Raw genomic sequence first — 24,675 nt, 5'->3', positions numbered from 1 at the left:
GTGTGTGTGTGTGTGTGTGTGTGTGTGTGTGTGTGTGTGCGCTCGGGAGGGGGGGGGGGCTAGCCTAGTTAACCCAGATTATGTGACGGGGCCTTCGGTTGTGACAGTAAGTAGTTTTATGTGTGTGTTTTTTTTATTTTTTGTAGTAATGTGGGTTTATGTATAGCGTATATCGAAATTGGTCAGACAAGTTTTCATGAATTCTGGGGCTTTTCTTGGTAGTGTCTGGTAATTGTGTTTGCATGTTGTTGATATCAAGAATATTAGTTTACTATCATTGGTTTGATTACATTTTTTATATTAATTACGTGAGTTTAGTTTGTATTACTGTGGACCGCGTCCTAGGTTGACAGGGTAAGTGGAGGTTTGAATAGTGGACTGAATGATTTGATTGTGTTGTGTTTTTAGCACTTTGGGCTTTGTTTTGTCTGACATAAAAGCAAAGTGAAATTTGCCCTACTGAGGTTTGGAGTTGTCTGTAGGTTCCTGCTGTCGAAGCCACTGTTTGAGTTAGGGGCCTATGTAAGTCAAGTGAAACTTGCATCGTGATTTATGTTTTTGCATTTTTTTTTTTTTTTTTTTTTTTTTGTTCCATTATATATTACGAATTCATGTGCTTGAGGTTTGAGTTAATATTTGTTTTGGAATGGCAGCATTATAGTTATTGTCACAAGTGTAGTTTCTTCCTGACCAAAGTTCCCGACTTCTCTTGGTAATTCTGTTAGTTTCATTTTATTGCTAGAGCTAAATATTTATCATCGTTTTTATGTTTGTCTGTGGGTGTAATGTGTGTCTTCGTGTTTCCCATATTAAATACTTTTGCAATATGGGTGCCTGCTATTTCAATGACCTCACAAGTCAAAGCAGACATGTTGAATTGCAAGTTTCGAATGCAGGAGAATCTACTGTGAAATGTTGTCCAAAAGTTTTACACTAACCATATTTTATTTTATCAGTCAGCTGTGCACAGTGATATACATATTGTTTGTTAACACACTGTAATCATTGCATGTTGTTGCTTCTCCCATAGAAGGAAATGTTATTGGATATGTTCAGTAACATTTGTTGTTAATTACCTGTTTGGTACAGTTCTCCACATAGTTTTCATATTACAGCCTGAGGTGCCCATTATAGTTTACTTCAAAGTGTGCATTTACCGATTAAGTCATCAGGGCTTTGCATTCTGATCATGTTTCTATTGGGTCACCAGGTATTATAGACAAAATAGATGACCCATATCTGGGAATGAAAAAAATTGGAAGAAGTTGGATTGCTTAGTACCGATACCGAATGTTTCCACCCATTGTCAACTTTGGTTACTAAACAGTAGAACACACACTGGCACATGTAGTGAGCTCTGTGAAAAAAATGTTGATCATGTGCACTACTTACCCAACAAGAAGAGTCTCTCTCTCTCTCTCTCTCTCTCTCTCTCTCTCTCTCTCTCTCTCTCTCTCTCTCTCTCTCTCCCTCCCCCCCTCCCCCACCCACCCAGAAACACACACACACACACACACACACACATTCCTTAAAAAGAACAATACTGCATCAGCACATGTCACTACCATTGCACCATCTTTTCAAAACCGTGTGTTGTTAAGCAAGTCATTATTTATTGTATACTGCCTTAATATGATAAAGAATTGTGGTGACTAGGGCATGTTTGAGGCTGCCCGAGAAGAATATGTAAATATAATTTTGATCTTCTGAACTGTCTTTGGAGTTTAAAAGTTTTCTTAAGTTTATCATTTGTCTGAACATTATCCTTCACCAGTCCACCCATATTTTCTGGTTACTATAAAAGTTGCAAACTGTATAATCTCGTTTACACAATTTGTAAGTGTATGCAAAGGGCGTTCTAAGCCTTTCAAATACAGCATTTCTCTTTCTAATGCAACAGCTAGGGGGTATACTTGGTTGTAGTATACCACAGTTTGTTTGTTTCAGAGTGGAAATGAAGCATTGTTTAATGTATGAAGAAGAGGTGGGATCCTCAAGTTTTAATTATGTGGTGGTGATGAGTTTGCGACATATGTTGTTGTGTCTTTGTCATCACGATTTGGAATGTATGAAATTGTGTGGTGGCACAGTGGAATATATTGTCCAGAGTGTTTTCATCTAAAACAGAATATGTCATAAAATTTAAACTGTGGTGCATGCATAACCACTGATTAAGTGGATCAATGCTTTTAATTAAAATCACAGGAGAAAGTAGGTGCATCAAAGTTTATTGGTATAATGGAAGTGTCCGATTCCACACCTCTGCTTTGACCAATGATGTCACCAATATGGTGGAAACAACCATTCACAACTACTCTCCTACCGCTCATATGGCGTCATCACATAAACATGACAACAAAACACGGAAATAGGTAGAAAAACCACCAGACAGATATTCCTCCATAAATATAATGAAACTAACTGGACAGGACGGAGAAATTAGTGGTTTTTGGGTGGGGACAAACTAAACTCATGCCACTACACCAAATGACAAAAAACACTAAAATAACATGACCCCACAACCTTCCGAAATTCTACTACACACAAAATCCACTGGAATCGATCACTTCCCTTAACCTATATAGGTCAACAGAAACAACCGAAACCACACTATAAAACTCAGAAATTTCACCACCACGACACTTAATCCTACATCGAAGGAAAAAAAAAATCAAAACTGGAACCAAATACTTTCCTTGACATGTTATCCTTAAGACATCTCCTCATATAGCCATCCCTGGTCCGAGATGGAACTTTAGTAAGCCTCATTTCTTCACGACACACTGAACACTTCAGGACTTCAGCCAACAGGCTGAACAGCTGAAGAAATTATATGAGAGACAACGCACTGTCCCCCATCATCGCTGACAACCGAAAACTGTTGACCTTTTCAGTCATATCCATACCTACCAAAGACATGAAGAAGGCAATTTACCAAAATTCACACACGACAAACAGAAAAAAAAACTACAATAATGCCTACATAACAAAATCAAAATCGTTAACTCACTGAAATATGTTCCGCTAAAAGCACAGTCACCACTCATACCACACACGTGCAGTGCTACCACGCAAATGAACCCCACGCGCCACATAACACACTAACCATATAAACACCACCAGAGAGAACTACCGACCGCAACAGCACGCCATCTATAAACACGCCACACACGCAAACTAAACCGGAAACATCACCTAACACACCACCAGAGAGCACCACCGATCACACCAAAATGATACTCACAAACTTGCCACTCTCTCAAACTAGACTCCGTACTGTCGTGACGTCACACACCACAACAGCCTTACATCACAGGTCAGAGCCGGCAGGTGGAATCGGACGCTTCTGTTGACCCAATCAAACGTGCAAAGCTGTAGTTAATAAAAACTGATTCGCCTATCTTCTCCCATGATTTAATTAAAAAAATGTTATCCACTTAAGATGTTTATTGAAAACTATTTTACTATAGGTTCCGCCATCTTGTCCTATCTGACTCGTCATTCATTGTGTTCACTTCCCATCATTCACTGCGCATACAGTTACCAATTGCAGCACACACCAGAAAGCCGCTGACTCTGTAAGTGCAGTTTCATTGTATAGGTGCACTGGAGATTGGGATACCAACTATTGTAACTGTGGGGTGGGGGAGGGGAGGGTTTATTGGTATCCTGGTATAGGGTCCACTTGTAGATGATAACTAGAGATTGGGATACTGAGCCTTACATTTGTTTGGTTATGCTGAGTTTAATTTTTTGGCAGCTTTCAATGTTTCGTTTTTTGCAGAGTATTACACTCTGTGATCAAAAGTATCCACACACCTGGCTGACAATGACTTACATTACAAGTTCATGGTGCCCTCCATCACTAATGCTGGGATTCAGTATGGTGTTGGCCCACGCTTAGCCTTGATGCCAGCTTCCACTCTCGCAGGCATACATTCAACCAGGTGCTGGAAGTTTTCTCCGGGAATGGGAGCCCATTCGTGACGGAGTGCTGCACTGAGGAGAGGTATCGATGTCGGTCGGTGACGCCTGGCACGAAGTCGGCGTTCCAAGACGTCCCAAAGGTGTTCTGTAGGATTCAGGCCAACAGGACTCTGTCCAGGCCAGTCCATTACAGGGATGTCATTGTCATGTAACCTCTCAGCCATAGGCTGTTCATTATGAACAGGTGCTTGATAGTGTTGAAACATGCAGTCTCATCCTCGAATTGCTCTCCAAAAGTGGGAAGCAAGAAGGTGCTTGAAAAATCAATGTAGGCCTGTGCTGTGATAGTGCCACACAAAACAACAAGGGGAGCAAGCCTCCTCCCCGAAAAACACAACCACATCATAATATCACCACCTCCGAATTTTACTGTTGGCACTACACACACTGGCAGATGACGTTCACCGGGCATTCTCCATACCCACACCCTGCCATCGGATCGCCACATTGTGTACCGTGATTCGTCACTCCACACAACAGTGTTTGCAGTGTTCAATAGTCCAATGTTTATCTCCTTACAGCGAGCGAGGCGTCGTTTGGCATTTACCGGCATGATGTGTGGATGATGAGCAGCCGCTCGACCATAAAATCCACGTTCTCCCACCTCCCGCCTAACTGTCATAGTACTTGCAGTGGATGCTGATGCAGTTTGGAATTCCTGGGTGACGGTCTGGAAAGATGTCTGCCTATTACACATTACGACCTCTTTAACTGTCGGCGGTCTCTGTCAGTCCACAGACGTGGTCGGCCTGTACGCTTTTGTGCTGTACGCGTCTCTTCACGTTTCCACTTCACTGTCACATTGGAAACAGTGGACCTAGGGATGCTTAGGAGTGTGGAAATCTCACGTACAGACGTATGACACAAGTGACACCCAATCACCTGATAATGTTCAAAGTCGTCGAGTTCCACAGAGACCCCCATTCCTGTGTCTCTCACGATGTCTAATGACTACTGAGGTCCCTGTTATGGAGTACCTGGCAGTAGGTGGCAGCACAATTCACACAATATGAAAAACGTATGCTTTTGGACGTGTCCAGATACTTTAGATCAGACAGTGTAGATCTTGAACAGTGTTGTTTTTATTATCGAACTTTGTTTGTCAATGAACATAACCCCTTTTACCCCACAGTTGCCCCACTAATGTCATTTAGTTTTGTCGGTATATTGGTTCATGTGGTATTTGTATTTTTGTGGGTGTTAAAATTGACGTTATGGTCGCCACGTCGGATATGTTCAAAATAATGGTTTTCGACATGGTGGTGACATTATTGGTCAGGTAGTATCCCAGTCTACAGTAATCACATTTTTAGTATTTGTGCTGTGGCTGTTCTCTTAGAGAATAATGACCAACTCTTGTCCTGCTGTCCCACATGCATATGACGCAGCAGAACTGTGTATATCAACATTAGGGAAATGGTAGATTGTTACTCACCAAGTAAAGGAGGCACTGAGTTACAGACAGTGCAGTGAAGAAGACCGTAAAAATATTGATCCGTCATACGAGGTCATTCTGCTGAAATAGATAACACTAACTCACGCTCTTACTCGTGTGCGCATACACCTGGCCACTGTCTCAGAGTGTTAGAGTCCGCAGGTCAACCGAAGCGTCCGATCCCACCCATCGGCTTTGACCCGTGACGTAACGCTGTTGTGGTGTCTGACGTCACGACGGCGCGGAATTTAGTTTGTGAGAGTGGCGTGTTTGTAGGTGTCGTTTTGATGCGATCGGTGGTGCTCTCTGGTGGTGTGTTAGGTGATGGTTTTGGTTTAGTTTGCGAGTGTGGCTACGTGTGTGAATTTCTGTAAATTGCTTGTTTTATGTCTTTGGTAGGTAAGGATATGACTGACAGGGTCAACAGTTTTCGGTTGTCATCTATGATGGGGGACAGTGCGTTGTCTCTAATAAAATTTCTTCAACTATTTGGATTTTTGCATGAAGTCATGAAGTGTTCCGTATGTCGTGAAGAAATGAGGATCACTTAAAGTTCCAGCGTCTCGGACCATGGATGCCTGTATGTGGAGATGTCGTAAGGATAACAGGTCAACGGAAGTGTTCGATCACAGTGTGTAGCTGTGAATTTTGGTATTGGTATCGGGACATGTTTTTGAGCTATATAGGTCAAGGGAAGTGATAGGTCTTAATTTATGGGATCGGGAGCCGCTGTTGAGCTATATAGGTCAAGGGAAGTGTCTGATTCCAGATGATATTGTGTTTAGTGGTATTTGGGGAGTTTTGTGATGTCGGTTTTTTCGTCTTTTTGCATGGTTTGGTATTGGGGTGGGTGTCTCAATTTGTTTATATTTAGTTTTTCCACACCCAGAACCCCCCTACTTCCCGCCCTTATCCCGTTAGTGTCATTCGGCTTTTTGTGGAATGTGTGTGTGTGTTTGGTTTTCGATGTATTTTCGTCCTCATAATGTGTACATACAGACTTTATATGCGCCATATTAGGATCATGGTTTATGGTCGTTTCTGCCATATTTGTAACGTGATGGGTCAAACCAGACGGGCGGGATCCGACGCTTCCGTATTTCCGAGTCCGCCTGCGACTGTGTTTGAAGTGAACACACGTGTGCTCGCATTGGTGAGTGATGGGGGGAAAGGAGGAAATGTGGGATGTGGATATGGTGGGAGACGTGATAGGGCTGCTCAGTTGTGCACAGTGTCGTGAGGCTGTGGGCGTGGAGAGTGGTTTGGTGTGGAGGTAGAGATGGAGATAAGACTGGTAGGAGTGTGGTGCGAAAGAAGTTGTGTGAAGAGCTGGCAGATTAAAACTGTGTGCCCGATCGAGACTTGAACCCAGGAACTTTGCCTTTTCATCTACATCTACATTTATACTCCGCAAGCCACCCAACGGTGTGGGGCGGAGGGCACTTTACGTGCCACTGTCATTACCTCCCTTTCCTGTTCCAGTCACGTATGGTTCGCGGGAAGAAAGACTGCCGTAAAGCCTCCGTGGCGCTCGAATCTCTCTCATTTTACATTCCTGATCTCCTCGGGAGGTGTAAGTAGGGGGACGCAATATATTACATACCTCGTCCAGAAATGCACCCTCTCGAAACCTGGACAGCAAGCTACACCGCGATGCAGAGCACCTCTCTTGCAGAGTCTGCCACTCGAGTTTGCTAAACTTCTCCGTAACGCTATCACACTTACCAAATCACACTGTGGCGAAACACGTCGCTTTTCTTTGGATCTTCTCTACCTCCTCCATCAACCCGACCTGGTACGGATCCCACATTGATGAGCAATACTCGAGTATACGTCGAACGAGTGTTCTGTAAGCCACCTCCTTTGTTGATGGACTACATTTTCTAAGGACTCTCCCAATCAATCTCAACCTGACACCTGCTTTACCAACAATTAATTTTATACGATCATTCCACTTGAAATCGTTCCGTACGCATACTCCCAGATATTTTACAGAAGTAACTGCTACCAGTGTTTGTTCCGCTATCATATAATCATACAATAAAGGATCTTTCTTTATATGTATTCGAAATACATTACATTTGTCTATGTTAAGGGTCAGTTGCCACTCCCTGCACCGAGTGTCTATCCATTGCACATCTTCCTGCATTTCACTGCAATTTTCTAATGCTGCAACTTCTCTGTATACTACTGTATCATCCACGAAAAGCCGCACGTAACTGTATCGAACGCCTTCCAGAAGTCGAGGAAAATGGCATCTACCTGGGAGCCCGTATCTAATATTTTCTGGGTCTCACAAACAAATAAAATGACTTGGGTCTCACGCGATAGCTGTTTCCAGAATCCATGTTGATTCCCACAGAGTAGATTCTGGGCTTCCAAAAATGACGTGATAAGCGTGCAAAAAACATATTCTAAAATTCTACAACAGATCATTGTCAGAGATACAGGCCTATAGTTTTGCACATCTGCTCGATGACCCTTCTTGAAAACTGGGTCTGTCTGCACTGTTTTCCAATCATTTGGAACCTTCCGTTCCTTTACAGACTTGCGGTACACGGCTGTTAGAGGGGGGAAAAGTTCTTTCACGTACTCTGTGTAGAATCGAATTGGTATTCCATCAGATCCAGTTGACTTTCCTCTGTTGAGTGATCTCAGTTGCTTTTCTATTCCTTGGACTCTTATTTCAATATCAGCCATTTTTTCGTTCATGCGAGGATTTAAAGAAGGGCAAGTGCTTCACCATCTGAGCTACACAAGCTTGCAGGAGAGCTTCTGTGCAATGTGGAAGGCAGGAGACGAGGTACTGGCAGAAGTAAAGCTGTGAGGACGGGGTGTGAGTCGTGGTTGGGTAGCTCAGTTGGTAGAGCACTTGCCTGTGAAAAAGTCTCGGTCTGCTGCAGCGTGAAAATCTCATTCTAATGCAGCAGTGTTCCCTACGCCTCTGGAGTAGCTTGCTGCACACGACTGGCTGGTACTATCATCAAGGAGTAAAAAGTAGTCTGATGATCATCTTCTAAAAGTCTGAAACTGATAACGAAATGAAATATAAAAAATACTTGTGATATAAACTGTTTTATCAAAACAATTGTAATATAATTTTTGTGATTGATGTTTTTCCTAAGGACATTGGTCCAAAAAACTCCTTTTATTTTTCTATGCGGGGTTGTAAACCTCTCTGAAACAAAAAAAGCTGTCAGAAATGTGAATCTAGAGGCTCCCTTCGAACCACTGGGACAGCAAATGGCACAGCAGTTTACGAACTGTTTGACCGACCTCTAATATTGACAGCACGAGTTAAAGAACGTATTTGTGGTGCTGGCGATCTCCAATTTGATAACATTTGTGACGCTCAAAAGGTCCTCTGACCATTGTCTGACTTCGATATTCCCACACGTAACGGAAAATATGTTGATACGATCCATACAATTTTGAGTGCAAGATGTGTTGCAATTATAAATTCTTGTCATTTATCCTTAATTATTCCTCTCTTAACTTCTTCAATAGGTGTGAGTCCCACATGAATAAAGTATAAACGTCATACTTTTAATTTGGAGCTGTAGTTAGTTTTTTTTTTTTTTTAAGGGGGGTAGGACGTCAAACGGGCCGACTTGGAGCAAGAGAGGCACCACAGGACATTTTGATTTCCACTGTCTATAATTTTACAAATAAACTCATAAAACTTTGTCAACATGACGAGGAAGGATTCAGGATGGATTCAGGATTCTCACTCATAGCAATGGAAGTTCAAAAACATATTTTTTTTTACATGTGAAATTTGATCATTTTTTCACTTACTATTGGCTGCATTTGTTGCTATAGCTACACTTTTCTTCACAAGTAAGAGAGATTCTTCGATGAATTTTGCACGGCATACAAATCATACTTACAGGTGTATGAAACTCTAGAATTTTTTTAATTAATGGATAAATGAATGAGCTGTTACATTTTAAACTTCATGTTTAGAAAGAACTCAAATTTTATGGGTAATTATCTCAATTTTTAGCACAGTTTTTAAATGATTTGGAAAATTCTAGAGTTTCATACACCTGACACCTGTAAGTATGGTTTGTATGCTGTGCTAAATTCATCGAACAATCTCCCTTATTTATAATGAAAAGTGTACCTATATCAACAAATGCAGCCAATAGTAAGTGAAAAAATGACATTTCAGATGAAAAAAAAAGTTGTATTTTTGAGCTTTCACTGCTATGAGTGTGATTCCTGAACCCTTCCTGGTCATGCTGACAAAGTTTTATGAATTCATTTGTAAAAGTATAGACAGTGGAAATTAAAATGTCCTGTGGTGCCTCTCCTGCTCCATGTCGGCCCGTTTGATGTCCTACCCCCCCTTAAAAAGTTTCCTAACTCCCAGATATTATAACACCAGCAACGAAGGCAGCACAATAGTAAGTGAAAAAATGACATTTCAGATGAAAAAAAAAGTTGTATTTTTGAGCTTTCACTGCTATGAGTGTGATTCCTGAACCCTTCCTGGTCATGCTGACAAAGTTTTATGAATTCATTTGTAAAAGTATAGACAGTGGAAATTAAAATGTCCTGTGGTGCCTCTCCTGCTCCATGTCGGCCCGTTTGATGTCCTACCCCCCCTTAAAAAGTTTCCTAACTCCCAGATATTATAACACCAGCAACGAAGGCAGCACAAAATGTTTCACCAACTGGCAGAAGTAATTTGCCCCAACCGTTGTGATACTGTAGAAAACACAGGAAATGTGTCCAAAATACTGTAATGACATGGGATCACGGGGGAGCCCAGTGCTAAGATCCAGGTGTCTGCAACACGTGGTGGGCCAGCGCTACGCCGTGCCAACGGCCCCACAACCACCGTTTGGCCTTTGGGGCAATGGCTGGTGTTGAGACACTTAGGTGCCATTCAGCAGGTCACGTATACTAAGGCGACAAAAGTCACGGGGTAGTGTGTGCACATATACAGGCGGTGGTAATACCGCACACACTGCGTACGAAAGGACAGTGCGTTGGCTGAGCTATCATTTGTACACTGGTGATTCGTGTGAAAATGTGTCGAGTATACCAAAAGTGCCAAGAATACAGAATTTCAAGGATTACCTCTCACCACAAACAACGCAGTGGCCATCGGCCTTCACTTAATGACCGAGAGCAGTGGCGTTTGAGTGAAGTTGTCAGTGCTAAAGGACAAGCAACGCTGTGTGAAGTATCTGCAGAAATCAGTGTGGAACATATGGCAAACATAAGAGTGAGGTGGCTCAGTGTAATGTTAAGCTCTCTCTATACAGCTTGAGCGTTTTCATGGACTTACTTGTTGAAGAATGCTGGTTCTGCTTTCTTGCAGCACCCATGTCTTCTGCCAGCACCGGACACTTCTCAGAAGATTTCACTGCCAGGAAGGGGAAATTTTTGCTCTCTCTCTCTCTCTCTCTCTCTCTCTCTCTCTCTCTCTCTCTCTCCTTATTTAAAAAATACGCTACTCTTGGAATATTGTTCAATGCGGGTCCTATTTATGCGGAGTGAACTGGTCCAACTGAAGTGATCATCGACTGGAAATGGATATATTCGGCTACTTGGAGACACTCTGCAGCCATTTGTGACTGGGCTGCAATTATTCGTGATAGCTTTTGACAGTATTCTTGACAGTCATAGCGAAAGATTCGGCCACCCAGATTGCCCGACAGTAGTTTTGTTGAAAGTTTGTGGGATGTAATCGAGTGATCGTGCACAAAATCCTGCACCACAACACTTTTTGAAATTGTGGACGGCTATAGAGGCAGTACAGCCCAGTATTTCTGCAGAGGACTTTTGACAATTTGTCGAGTCTAGGTCAGGTCGAGTTGTCGCACTACACCCCACAGGAGGAGATCAGACACGATATTAGGTGGTGTCCCACAACTTTTGTCTGCTCATTGTACACTACTGGCCATAAAAATTGCTACACCACAAAGATGACGTGCTACAGATGCGAAATTTAACCGACAGCATGAAGATATGCAAATGATTAGCTTTTCAGAGCGTTCACACAAGGTTGGCGCCGGTGGCGACACCTACAACGTGCTAAGATGAGGAAAGTTTCCAACCGATTTCTCATACACAAACAGCAGTTGACCGTCGTGTGGTGGAATGTCGTTCTGATGCCTCTTGTTAGGAGGAGAAATGCATACCGTCACATTTCTGACTTTGATAAAGATTGCATTGTAGTCTATCACAATAGCGGTTTGTCGTATCGCGACATTGCTGCTTGCATTGGTCGAGATCCAATGACTGTTAGCAGAATATGGAGTCCGTGGGTACAGGAAGGTAATACGGAACGCCGTGCTGGATCCCAATGGCCTCGTATCACTAGCAGTCAAGTTCAGAGGCATTGTGTCCCCACGGCTGTAACGGATCGTGCAGCCACGTCTCGATCCCTGAGTCAATAGATGGGGACATTTGCAAGACAACAACCATCTGCACAAACAGTTCGACAACGTTTGCAGCAGCACGGACTATCAGCTCGGTGACCGTGGCTGCGGTTACCCTTGACGCTACATCACAGACAGGAGCGCCTGCGACGGTGTACTCGACGAACCTGGGTGCACGAATGGCAAAACGTCATTTTTTCGGACGAATCCAGTTTCTGTTTACAGCATCACGCTGGTCGCATCCGTGTTTGGCTGTACCACGGTGAATGCCCTTTGGAAGTGTGTATGCGTCATCGCCATACTGGTGTATCACCCTGCGTGATGGTATGGGGTGCCATCGGTTACACGTCTCGGTCACCTCTTCTTCGCATTGACGGCACTTTGAACAGTGGATGTTACATTTCAGATGTGTTACGACCCATGGCTCTACCCTTCATTTGATCCCTGCGAAACCCTATATTTCAGCAGGATAATGCACGAACGCACGTTGCAGGTCCTGTATGGGCCTTTCTGTATACAGAAAATGTTTGACTGCTGCCCTGGCCAGCACATTCTCTGGATCTCTCGCCAATTGAAAACGTCTGGTCAATGGTGGCCAAGCAACTGGCTCGTCACAATACTCGAGTCACTACTTGCGATGAGCTGTGGTATCCTGTTGAAGCTGCACGGGCAGCTGTACCTGTACACGCCATCCGAGCTCTGTTTGGCTCAATGCCCAGGCGTATCGAGGCCGTTATTACGGCCAGAGGTGGTTGTTCTGGGTACTGATTTCTCAGGATCTATGCACCCAAATATCGTGAAAATGCAATCACATATCAGTTCTAGTATACTATATTTTTCCAATGAATACCCGTTCATCATCTGCATTTCTTCTTGATGTAGCAGTTTTAATGGCCAGTAGGGTATGTAGAGAAGACCTACCCTTAAGTGCAGAAATGCTCTCTGGCAGGGACGCAATGCAACTGGGCTCCGAACCGCCGTGCACTGTGTATCGACTTCCACTACGAGGCAGTCAGTTTTCCCAGTACCCCAATGGGACCACGATCTAGACGCAGCATCTGGCTCTGCAGTGCGGGGCAGCTGGAATGCAGTGCTAACGAGCTTGCCACAGAGTCGAGTGCACCAGAAGTAATTTATTAGTGAATGATTCTCAGCCCGTTTCGGCTTGGGGTTTGTTGGCCTCTGCCTGTCTCCGGCAGGGGTGTAGTTTCTACCCCCCTCTGTCTTCAGCTTGCGGCTGCCATCTGCTGCACCTCTTCTCCACCTCCACCAGAGAACCACTCACCAGCACCCATCCTGACGCCATTATAATCCACGCAGTGTGTCGGTGCCCCTTTCTGCTACCAGGAGCGCCAGCGTGTTGCACTGTTAAAATGGCTACCTTCGCTGGTGCCGAACATGCTTGGTGTATGTTTTGATTTTGTGAAACAAACTCTCTGGCAAATGTTTGGCATAAATTTTGCTCTGAATCTGCCGAAGAACCTCCGAGCAAGCCTAAAATTAACTCTTCGCACCAGAGCTTTGGTCAGACGGCTTCTTCACTGTGACGCAATAAACCGCCGTGTCCGCTTGCATGTTTGCGGTTATGGCAAACGGGTTAAGGATTGCTTTAACTGCAGTCCACAAAAATCGATGCGGTACGCACCTCGCGGGTGTGGCGTACCACAAAAGACTGTTTGGCGAATACTGCATCGATGTTTACACTTGAAACTGTACGGATTCACAATTAGTGATGCAGATAGGGTTGCTCGTGGGTAATTCTGTGGGGAAGGGTTGCATCAGTAGAGGACGATGAGAGATTCCTGAACTCATTAATCTTCATTGACGAGTCAGCAGTTCGTATCAGTGGCACATTGGACACCCACAGTTGCAAAGTATCGGGCAGCGAAAATCCGCACGAAACCCTGGAACACGTTTGGGATAGCCCCAAAAGTCAATGTGTTTTGTGCCCTTAGCAGATCGAAAGTGTGCGGCCCTTTCTCCTTTGTGGAGAAAACTGTCACTGGTATTGTACATGTGATTATGCTTGAAAACTTTTTAATTTGACAGATCAGTGTAGGTGACCGAGGTGGGACGGTCAACTAGCAGGAAGACAGTGTACCACTTCATTTCGTCAATGATCAGTTTCCAGGTCAGTGGGACGCCCGTGCAAGGCCAATCGCATGGCCACCTCGCTTCCCAGACTTGACGCCACTGGATTCCTTTCTCTGGGGTTTCATTCAAGACCGTGTGTATGTTTCTCCATTACCAAAAAATTTTGTTGACCCAAAAAATCAAGTCGGTGCTGCTTTGGCACAAGTTAAGCATGACACGCTGCGAGTGTGGGAAGAAATACATTACCTTTGGGACGTTTGCCGCATCGCAAATGGTAGTCGCATCGAACCAAAATGACACTTGACACTTTTGTGTCTTAACTTGAGGTTGTTTCCTACAAAATGACACATCCACCGATTCTGTGTGTTATCTCAATAGATTTGTACTTCATTCCAAAGTTGTAAAGTTTTTTTTTTTTTTTTAGTCACCCTGTATTTTGTTGATACAGTTGTTTGACATCTTCAGGTGGTGGTAGTTAGTGTTGTCACTGCTTCGAGACGTGACTGGTGAGAGTCGTGTGTCGAAATTTATCATGCCGGGAGCAGGCAACACGTGTGTGCAGGAAGGTACTCGCCGTCGCAGGAAAGTGGCACTCGCGGTGCCCCCTGCTGGGGTTTGCAGAATGGCCTTCCACGCATGAGCTGTGGTCAGTGACTGTGATGCTGGTTGCACCTGTGGTTGTAAGCTGAATTAAATCTCAGCACTGTGCTGTGTCAGATCGTGAATTGAAAGTTCTCATTTATCCCGGTTTCATTTAATGGCAGCCATTGCCGGATTCCAGGTGGCGCCTCATTGAAAACCTGCACCCCCGTCGATAAGATTGCCTGTCGTACAGATTTGTGTGCCTCCTTAAAAATACAGTTCCAGGAAGATGATGCTGAGGGTAAAACTTCAGTCTTATGGCAGGCCCTGTATGACGATGTATGACAACTGTGTTCGAGACGACATTCTTTTACGGTCAGTGAGTATTGTTTTGAAATTAAAAAAAAAAAAAGATGTGCTAAGATATCTCAATAATTTTATTTTTATATGAAAGCCTGTATCTTAATCTACGCACTGACACCATTACAGTCTGATTCTTCCTTGTTTACGTTGTGTACTGAGAGTCTAAGATGCCTCCAATAACCGTGAGTCCCGCCGACTGTGAAGTACGGACTGTTGTAAGATTTCTTAGTGCTAAAGGCCTAAAAGCGATCTATGTTCATCGTGAGATCTGTGCAGTTTACGGAGAAAACATTATGACTGTTGGAATGGTAAGAAAGTGGGTGAGAGCATTTAAAGACGGCCGCACAAATGTACACGATGAACAACGCAGTGGGCCTCCTTCGGTCGTTAATGAAAGTTTGGTGCAGGAAGTGGACAATAAGGTGAGAGAAAACAGACGCTTTACGATTTCCTCCTTGCGGGATGACTTTCCTTTTGTTTCTCGTACTGTTTTGTATGACACCGTGACCGAACACTTGAATTGTGAAAAACTGTGTGCAGGTTGAGTACTGAAAATGTTGACGGATGTGCACAAAACCAAACGGTTAGACAGTGCGTTGACTTTCCTGGAGCGGTACCACAACGACAGTGATTTTTTCTTAAGCCAGATTGTTACGGATGATGAAATGTGGGTGGCCTACGTCACACCAGAATCAAAGCAACATTCCTTGGAAGTAGAGCCAGGGCATCGTTTTACTGCAAGACAATGCCCGTCCGCATGTGGCGAATCGGACCAAAGGTTTCATCACATCTTTTCGACGGGAAACTCTAGATCATCCTGCGTACAGCCCCGATCTTGTGCCCAGTGGCTACCATCTGTTCCTGCACTTGAAGAAACACCTGGGCGGTCAGCGTCTTCGAGACTGTGATGGAAGTCAAAACAGTTGCGGTGCAGTGGTTAACAAGTCAGGCGGCAGGATTCCATGAGGAGGGCATTCAGAAACTGGTACAACGTTATGGCAAGTGCCTCAGTATTGACGAAAATTATGTGGGAAAGTAGATTAAGGTACAGGCTTTCATGTAAAAATAAAATTATTGAGATATCTTAGCATGTCTTTTTTAAATTTCAAAATGGTACTTACTTAAAAAACAGGCCTTGTATTTCCCATGTCAGCACTCTGTCTTATATAGGCCACATTTCCTAAAGTAAAGGTCATCTTCAACCGAACACAACAAATTCCTCAGTTTTGTCGGCGGCTGGCAGCAGAGTCGTTGATTGTAGCACACATGTGGAAGGTCTCTCTGGAGCTCCCAGTACTGACCACTATGAGCACACCTTTCCTCCATGTGTGTATCGCCTGCTCCTGGACTTGTAAATTGCGGTGCTCCCACACCATTATCGGTTACACCTGGCAGCAGTGACAACACCAACCACCACCACCTGAGGATATCAAACAGTTATACCAGTGAAATATCATGGGATCTGGAGAACGTGATCCGACTGCGAAGCTGAGAGGAGTGTTGGGAACAGCTGTCCGGAAAGCCTGAAAAACCACACAATACTTTTAATACTACAATACTTTTAACCAAATTTCTCAAATTGTAGGTGGCGTAAGTAAATGGACTGCATGTGAATAATTAGTTATCTGTTAGCAACTTCTTAGGAATGTAAATCTATGATTTTTGTCTGCTTATGTATGAGGGTAAGTCAATTATTATCCACAATTTAGTTATATTTTTGTTTATTTTGGTAGTACTGTCATTTTACGTTGAAGGTGCATGTTTTGTTTATTTGTTGTCATATGTTTGCTATTTTCAAGCTGCTAGGTTAGTTTCGTTATCGCTGCCGTGCTGTTAATCGTGGCTGCTCCGCTGTATATTTGCACCAAAGGAGAGCAACGTTCAGTGTTTTTGTGGTCGGAAGGCGTATCGGGGGCTGAAATTCAGCGAAGACTTTCGGTACAGTACAGAAACAGTGTTTTGCCACAATGGAGTGCCTACGAATGGATTGAAAAAATTCCGAAATGGTCGCACAATTGTTACGCACGATGAAGGAGATGGACGACCGTTTACCCCCACACGAATGAAGAAACCATTGAGCGTTTACGTGAAATCATTCTCTTAGACACACGATTAACTACTGAAGAAGTGCCACATCGTCTGCAAATTAGTCACGGCTCTGCCTACGAAATCATCCAAAACAGACTTGGGTTTCATAAAGTTTGTGCAAGATGGGTCCCAAAACAACTCGCACAGTTGCGTAAACAAACACACTTGGACATCTGCAAAAAACATTTGGATCGCTATGGTAACGAAGGGGACAACTTCTTAGACAGGACCGTTACTGGTGACGAAACACGGATCCATCATTGCAAGCTGGAAAATAAACAGCAGTGTATGGAATGGAAACATCCAAATTCGCCGTGCAAGAAAAAGTTCAAGACCCAACCGTCCACAGGAAAACTGATCCTTACGGTTTTTTGGGACGCACAGGGTCCAGTACGTTACAGTTAGGCGCTCACTGCCAGGCTAAAGCCTGCAGTTTGAAGCACACACCGAGGATTGCTGTCAGGAGGTGTTGTGTTGTTGCACGGCAATGGCCGCCCCCATACTGCTGCCTACACTGCTGCAACGCTCCAGAAACTCAAATTCGAAGTACTGGACCATCCTCCATCTAGCCTCGATCTTGTCCCTTCTGACTATCACTTGTTTGGTCCACTCAGAAAGTTATTACGGTGCCGTCGATTTGCCTCGGACGAAGCAGTGAAAGAAGCGGTGCATTCTTAGCTTGCAGCTCAACCGAGAACCTTCTTTTATGAGGGCATCAGGAAGGAGCAAGTCCGTTGAAACGCAAGGAGACTAAAACAAAAAATGATGTTCTTGTAAGTTTCCTATTTCATTACAATAAAATTTTTTAACTACTTTGCAGATAATAATTGACTTACCCTCATACACAGACTCTAAGCCTTCTATCTTGGGATCTTAAACCACAAAATTTTCATTTGTGCCACTCGTTTTTGTTTAGAGCATAAGATATTTCTTCCAAATGAGGCACCCATTCATCAGATACATGTGAAATGGACACGAGCTAGTAATAAGTAATGAAATTCAAAAGTCTAAATAGCGTATGCAGCCAGGACAGAATGTCAAAGTAGGTTAATTAAAGTAACTAATACTCAAGACTTTGGTTGACAAGCAACCCAGAAAACAGTTATGGAGTAACATTTTTTAAGTGCAAGGCAGCTATAGACTAATTAGTTATAAATTAAAGAAAGAAATTTATTTTATTTGTTTCTTTATTTATTTTTCTTGGGGGGGGGGGGGGGTTGTGTTATGTTACAGAATAGTAAGGCGTAGAAATTAGAACACTTTTATTAAATATCACCCACGTTATCACAGAGATAGTAGCAACAGTGGTGGAAGCAGGATGTGAGCCAGTACGGCGCAAGTCGGTCAGTTTGACGACGCATTATGACACCGTCTGCCAAGTGACGGCAGAGAGGAGACTGCTTCAGAAAACCACAAGAAGTGAGACTAGCATATTCATTGGTTCTAAATGATTAATGGAAAATCTCGTATTAAGATGTGAAACAAGTACTAACAAATAGATAGAGGGGATCGCCAGTACTTACCTCAGCTCAGTACAGCCAATAAATTCACAAAACCAAACAGAAAATTTACATTCCTAGCTTTTGGAACTTTGTTGCTTCATCAGGGAGGAGAGAGGGGAAAGAAAGGGAAGAAGGAAAAGTGGATTCAGTTACTCACAACCCAGGTTATGAAGCAACAGGGAAAGGTAAACAGGGAGGGTAGCAAGGATGGAGGCATGGTTGTCAGAGGGAAGCCAAAGATATTCTACTGTTAAGTACTGTGCCAGCTTCAAACCAAAGAGGATGCATACAGAAGTAAAGAGTTATATACTATAAAGATAAACACAACTATGTAGGATGAAAAGATGCGTGAATGGCTACAGAGGAGAGGGAAAGAGGAGAAGACTGAAAAGTAAATGGGAGTGAGGTTGTTTGTTGTAGGTTCAGTCCAGGGGGATGGCGGGATGAAAGGATGTGCTGGAGTGCAAGTTCCCATCTCCGCAGTTCAGAGGGACTGGTGTTGGGTGGTAGAAGCCAAATGGCACATACGGTGTAGCGGGTTCCTAGGTCCCTAGAATTATGCTGGACGGCATGCTCTGCTACTGGATATTGGACATCTCCTAGGCGGACAGTTCATCTGTGCCCGTTCATGCACGCAGCCAGTTTAGTTGTTGAAAAGGTGTGCAGTGCAGGCATGTCAGCTGATAAATGGCACGTGTCGTTTCACATGTGGCCCTGCCTTGAATTGTGTGTGTTTTACCAGTAGCGGGGCTGGAGTAGGTGGTTGTGGGGGATGCAAGGGGCAGGTTTTGCAGCGGGGTAGCTTACAGTGGTAGGAACCGCTGGATAGAGAAGGTGGTCTGGGAATATTACGGAGGTTAGGGGGGCGACGAAAGGCAACTCTGGGTGGTGTGGGGAGAATATTGTCAAGGGATGATCTCATTTCAGGGCTTGACTTGAGAAAGTCGTATCCCTGGCGGAGTAATTTGTTGATGTATTCGAGGCCAGGATAATATTGGGTGACAAGGGGGATGCTCCTGTGTGGTCTGAGGGTAGGAACATCGTTGTTGGACGGGGAGGAATGTATTGCTCGGGATATGTTTGTGGACAAGGTTGGCAGGATAGTTGCGGGAGAGGAAAGCACTGGTCAGATTATTGGTGTAATTGTTGATGGATTCGTCACTGGAGCAGATATGTTTGCCACGAATAGGTCATTAGTTTGTAAGGCTTGTTGCAAGAAACTGTATCTACTTCATTAAAGCACATTGCCAGGGACCGACACTGCAGTAAACGGCCCGTTAAGGGAATATAGCAGAGAGAGACATGAGCAGTCGTTACGAACCGAGCTTTGCTCTCTTTAAATGGCCCAGCCCAACATCAGTTGATTGTTCGGTGCTTGCTTACCATACTTTAGTGAATCTATGAGGGTGGATCAGATAAAAATCGGATTTTACTTTTTATTTAAATTCATTTATTAAAAAACTCAAGATAACTATAATTTATTTTTTCATGCAGTCTCCTACTTTGGAATTGCGTTTGTCCCAGCATATGGGCAGCTTCTTGGTGCCCTCACGATATAAAGAGCTGGGTTGTGTCACCAGCCAGTTGCGCAAGAAGTCTTCCATACTCTCGCCATCTTCAAATCGTCGCACTCCTGGACTACTTCAAACGGTCTCAGTAAGTGGAAATTGAAGGGCGATAAGACTGGGCTGTAAGGATGATGATCAAGTGTAGTCCAGTGCATTTCCTGTAACTTGGAGACATTTAGGGCTGCAGCATGGGGTCCTGCATTGTCATGGAGGAGGGTGACTTGTCGAATCGATCGGTCTCGTCTTTTGCGGCAATATGCAACTCTCGCGTTGTTCGACAGTTTGCAGAAGTAAGCAGCATCGATTGTGCGTCATGTGTGCAAAAAATCAATCGACAAAATGCCTCGCTGATCGAAAAAAATGATTGAAAGAATCTTGCCAGCTGACAGTTGAGTCTCACCTTTCACTGGTGCTGCCTCCCCTTTCCTCCACCACTCCTTACTGGCCCGTTTGGATTGTGAAGTGTAGTGGTGAACCTATGTTTCATCTGTTTCATCGCAGGTGACGATCGGACTCAAAAAAGCATCACCTCCTTCCACAAACCTTGCTGTAAGCCTCTGACGGGCCTCCAAATGTCTCAACTTCATGTTTTCGGTCAGAAATTTAGGGACTCAGCTGGAACACACTTTAGGGAACTGTTGGTTGTTTGTGATGATTGCTTGGCAGCTCCCATAAGTGATTCAGACTTTTTGTGCATTTTCTGATACTATCGCCTTTTGAGTGTTGTCAGTAATGTCCTGAACCACACAAATGTTTTTGTCTGTAATGCCGGTCCGAGGATGGAGATCGTGTCGTGGATTTTCCACACGTTCTTGTCCTTCCTTGAACTTTTTATGCCAGGTAAACACATGCGTCCTTGATAATGTTGTATCACTGAACTGTGCAGTCAAACTTTGGCAAATTTCTGCCACTGTAACTCCTTCAAGAAATTTGATAATTAAGCATTGCGCAATAGCATCCTGAGGTTTACTGACGAAACGGCAGGAAATATCTAACAGCACGCTCTCCTCACTTCTAACGGTCCTGCCTAAAGCCCGTCTCACACAGAGCAAGATTCACTGTAAGCTTCCTTGCTGGATCAAGTGACAGCTACCTTGCGGGTTCCATCATCTGCTAGCGGGCTACCTTGCTGGGAACCTTGTAAGATTTCCAGGATGGGTCCGGTGCTGTTTTTCTTGCAAGGTTCCCTGCATGCTACCTGCGTTGGTCAATCATGAGACGTTTCGTTTGTGGCGTCAGACACGGAAAGCTTGAGCTGGAAGCCTTTGTTCATAGTTGCTTTTCTGCTGTTGTGAGTTGTGGTAGGAAGTTGTTATAATTATTAAATAATTGCACCGCAGTGGTCTAAGGAAGTGATTGAAGCATTGATATGTACTTATAGGGAAGAACAGTGTCTGTACGTCATGAAAAGCGCAAATTATTATAATAAACACTTGCATGCAGAAGCACTCGAAAGAGTTGCAAGTACCGTGTGTCTTGTTCGACCATATACGACGAGCAAGGAGAGCTACAGCAAAATGCACGATTTACATACTCGATTTGAAGTGGAGCACGCCAAAGTAAAATCATCGAAAAGCAGTGGCGCAGGGATGAACGACGTAAGTAGAAAACTATGAATTTTGTGTTGAGTGTAGAAACCTACTACTTGCAAAAATTGGACACATTTAAGGCTATTTCCTAGAAACATCACACTGAATATTCACCCGATTTTTGAAAGCACATAATCTTGAATGGTTATGGATTACAGTGTAGCTTTCCCACGTACATTTTACTATGTTAATATGAACTTCCAATTTTTCAGATATACAAACCATCTTTATGGTATTATGAGAAGTTAATGTTTTTGGCAGATCATTGCTTGCCAAGAAAAAGCACAGCCATAGGCCTGACTCAACATTCCATGACTGAGGACAATGAAAGTGAAGAGGTAAGTTACCTATTTACTTAAGACAAAACCTGAATTTCATGGGTGTTAGACACATTGTAAGTACAAGTACAATTAGAATACTGTGCTTCACTGTCGTAGTTACTCATACAAAATCATGTAGTGGGTAGTAGTTTTGTAAAATTGCTTTTGAAAATGAGGTTATTCTGTTTGAATCTATTTAAGAACCATAGTAAACCCTGAAGGAAATATTTTTAAATTTTTTAACCTTTTAAAAACTGGAGCAAAGTAGGCCTAGTGTGGATTAGGCCTAATTTACTTGTAGATATTTGTCAGTTTTCTCTGTAGTTTTGATATGGTTTTATTTCTTCTGTATGATTCCCGGTCTTCATCTGAACTTTCTCATCTGCAATTTGTTCTTATGATAGGTCTTCATCACTAGAATAATCAAGCACTGCCTGGTTTCTTCCTTCTATCAAGTTGTTTACTAGTACCTTTCACTGATTCAGAAGCATTTTGTGACATTTTTAGCAAATGTTCCATTTGTTATGGCTTACTGGAATTCTTTCGGATTTTGTGTGCATTGTAATTTGCATATTGGTGTGCTCTTGGCTTTTGTTAGTATTCATACCCACTGTAACAACACTAATCTCTTAAGCAGTATTCCTTTCAATGTGTTAAGACTCATCCCAAGTTGCTGCAGGTGTAAAAGACAGCAGTGAAAATATTGTGGAGCTATTTTGATCAAATTTGTCAAAGGGAAAAAGTTGCCTCAGTTTCCAGAAATTGGGGCAAAGAATTACCCCCCCCCCCTCCCCCCCCCCCCGCTACTTTTATAATAACAAAATTTGATTTAAATAGAAGTTACCCCTTTTGTAGTAACTGTTTCTTACATTATTTACAAAACTTCAGTATGCTTAACTGTTCATCGTGATGTTATGCATTTCATTCAGTTATAGTATTGCAATAAATTTCAGAATGTTTTGTAATTTACAGACCTGCAGTCTCTCCTCTTCTCAAAGTGTGGATATACAGCCATCTCCACATCAAAACATGGAAGACTGTTATAGTCTCAATGTGGATATGCTGAACGATGTCTGCATTGTGGAACAATGTGCAGAAGCACCACCAACTACAACTACAACAACAACAACAACAACAACAACAACAACAACATCACCTATCCATGCCCCTCAAAGCAGGGATGGAAGAAGGAAGAGGCCTGGTGATGGGTACACGAGTGCTGTTGAGATAATAGCTAATAAAATATGTGCCACCCAAGACCGCCAACAACCCTCGGCAGAGTTAACTGTGGATAGCTGCATGGTATTCGTTGGTAACCTTGCAAAGGAAATCAAGAGCAGTGAAATCAGAATGCAATTAATAAGAGACCTCATTAATGTAACAACAGAAGCAAAGCTGAAAGATCTACAGGTACAAATGCAGAACTCGAGTGAAAGTGAAATTGTGTAAGTTTGTGATTTCCATGATGTACAGAAAATAAATGGTATTTAAAATTATTTACTTTATTCCTTTCTTCCAAGTTCCCTTTAATTTTCACTAACATCTTGGCCGACAATATCTTTATTTGTTGTGCAACATACAGTAAAGAAGTATGCCAGTCATTGAATTATAAAATTGTCATTCCATTACTTCATTTATATCATTTACTTATAGCACATCATTCCACTACCATATGAAATATTGATAAAATAAACGTTTTTTCCCTGCTGTAAGACTTCTGTTTATCTCAAACCTGAAGTTTTATGAAAGGCTTAAGAGAGAAAATTTAATTGGCTCTGAAAAACAAATTTCAGCCTTTTTTTCAGCAATCGAATGACTAGTTACAAATAATTAATCTTCTACTAATATTCTACATAAATTCTATTGAGGTGGACTGATGTAGATATTTGTATAGTTCTTCTGAGATTTAATTTATACATATGTTTACAATGCTTTGTTGAACTGCTTTGAGAAGCCTGTTTTAAGGGTAACCAGAAACAAATGCGAGAAGTGTTATAAGGTCCATTGTCCACTTACTGCACTTAACATGAAACTGAAGCTTCAAATTTGAAGGTAATATTTCTGCTAATTGAATCAGAAGTCAGTTGTTTAGCAAGATCATTTTTATGATTTATGTGCATATCCTCATGGAGCTGAACAGCAACTTTACCAACAGTAAATGCACTCTCAAACATTTAATGGAAATTAATGGTAAAAGTCTAATGACATACGCAAAAAGGGAAGTGTAGATAAAGAAAGCTGTAGTGTTGACTCGTGAAGTTTCTGATAATCCTAATGCTAGCTGTACTACCAACATATTTCATATTAAACCATTTTTTTCATTTTTGAAAGCAATTTTCCAGGAAGGTAAATTAAATGCAATACTAAGAAATCAAAGAAACCTTTGTTCATGAAGTATCAACATCTTCACAATAAGAAAGTGATATATAAGAAATAGCTACAACAATTATCAATACCAATTTCGAAATTAAACCGCTAATGTTGTTACATTTGCTGCCATGGGGATCCACTAGCTGAGACAGAGCCTTGGCTATTTCTGCTAGTGGCCACATAAGAGACTGCCAAAGAAACCATATAAGTTATGTCTAGTAAGGGGAATTGTAAAATAGTTAAAAGAGAAAGTAAAACAGTACACTGATGCAGGAAAGAGGACATTTAGTAAAATAGAAATTTCTCATTGTCTGAAAGGAATGACTAAAGTAAAACCTCTGTAACATAATTATATACTAGCAAAGCCAGAAATGCTGGACAA

General features: G+C 42.7%; 2 protein-coding genes across 3 annotated transcripts in view; both read left to right on the top strand.

Moving 5' to 3' along the window:
* Nucleotides 1–24,675, top strand: part of LOC126295256 (uncharacterized) — a 232,045-nt gene that overhangs the window by 1,495 nt on the left and 205,875 nt on the right. The window lies entirely within an intron of this gene.
* On the top strand, nucleotides 70–23,419 carry LOC126295257 (uncharacterized). The gene is made up of 4 exons (XM_049987658.1): nucleotides 70–106; nucleotides 21,396–21,612; nucleotides 21,816–21,941; nucleotides 22,896–23,419. The coding sequence occupies exons 2-4, from the start codon at nucleotides 21,418–21,420 to the stop codon at nucleotides 23,370–23,372; spliced, it is 798 nt and encodes a 265-aa protein (XP_049843615.1). The 5' UTR covers nucleotides 70–106; nucleotides 21,396–21,417; the 3' UTR covers nucleotides 23,373–23,419.

This window comes from Schistocerca gregaria, chromosome 11, assembly GCF_023897955.1.
Source record: "Schistocerca gregaria isolate iqSchGreg1 chromosome 11, iqSchGreg1.2, whole genome shotgun sequence".
NCBI classification, from domain to species: domain Eukaryota; kingdom Metazoa; phylum Arthropoda; class Insecta; order Orthoptera; family Acrididae; genus Schistocerca; species Schistocerca gregaria.
This window is presented reverse-complemented; position numbering and strand designations above follow the sequence as displayed.

Coding starts and splice junctions, on each gene's coding strand:
- LOC126295257 (XM_049987658.1), top strand. CDS start 21,418: ATGAAAAGCGCAAATTATTATAATAAACACTTGCATGCAGAAGCACTC. Junction 21,613..21,815: donor GTGGCGCAGGGATGAACGAC/GTAAGTAGAAAA, acceptor CCAATTTTTCAG/ATATACAAACCATCTTTATG. Junction 21,942..22,895: donor AGGACAATGAAAGTGAAGAG/GTAAGTTACCTA, acceptor TGTAATTTACAG/ACCTGCAGTCTCTCCTCTTC.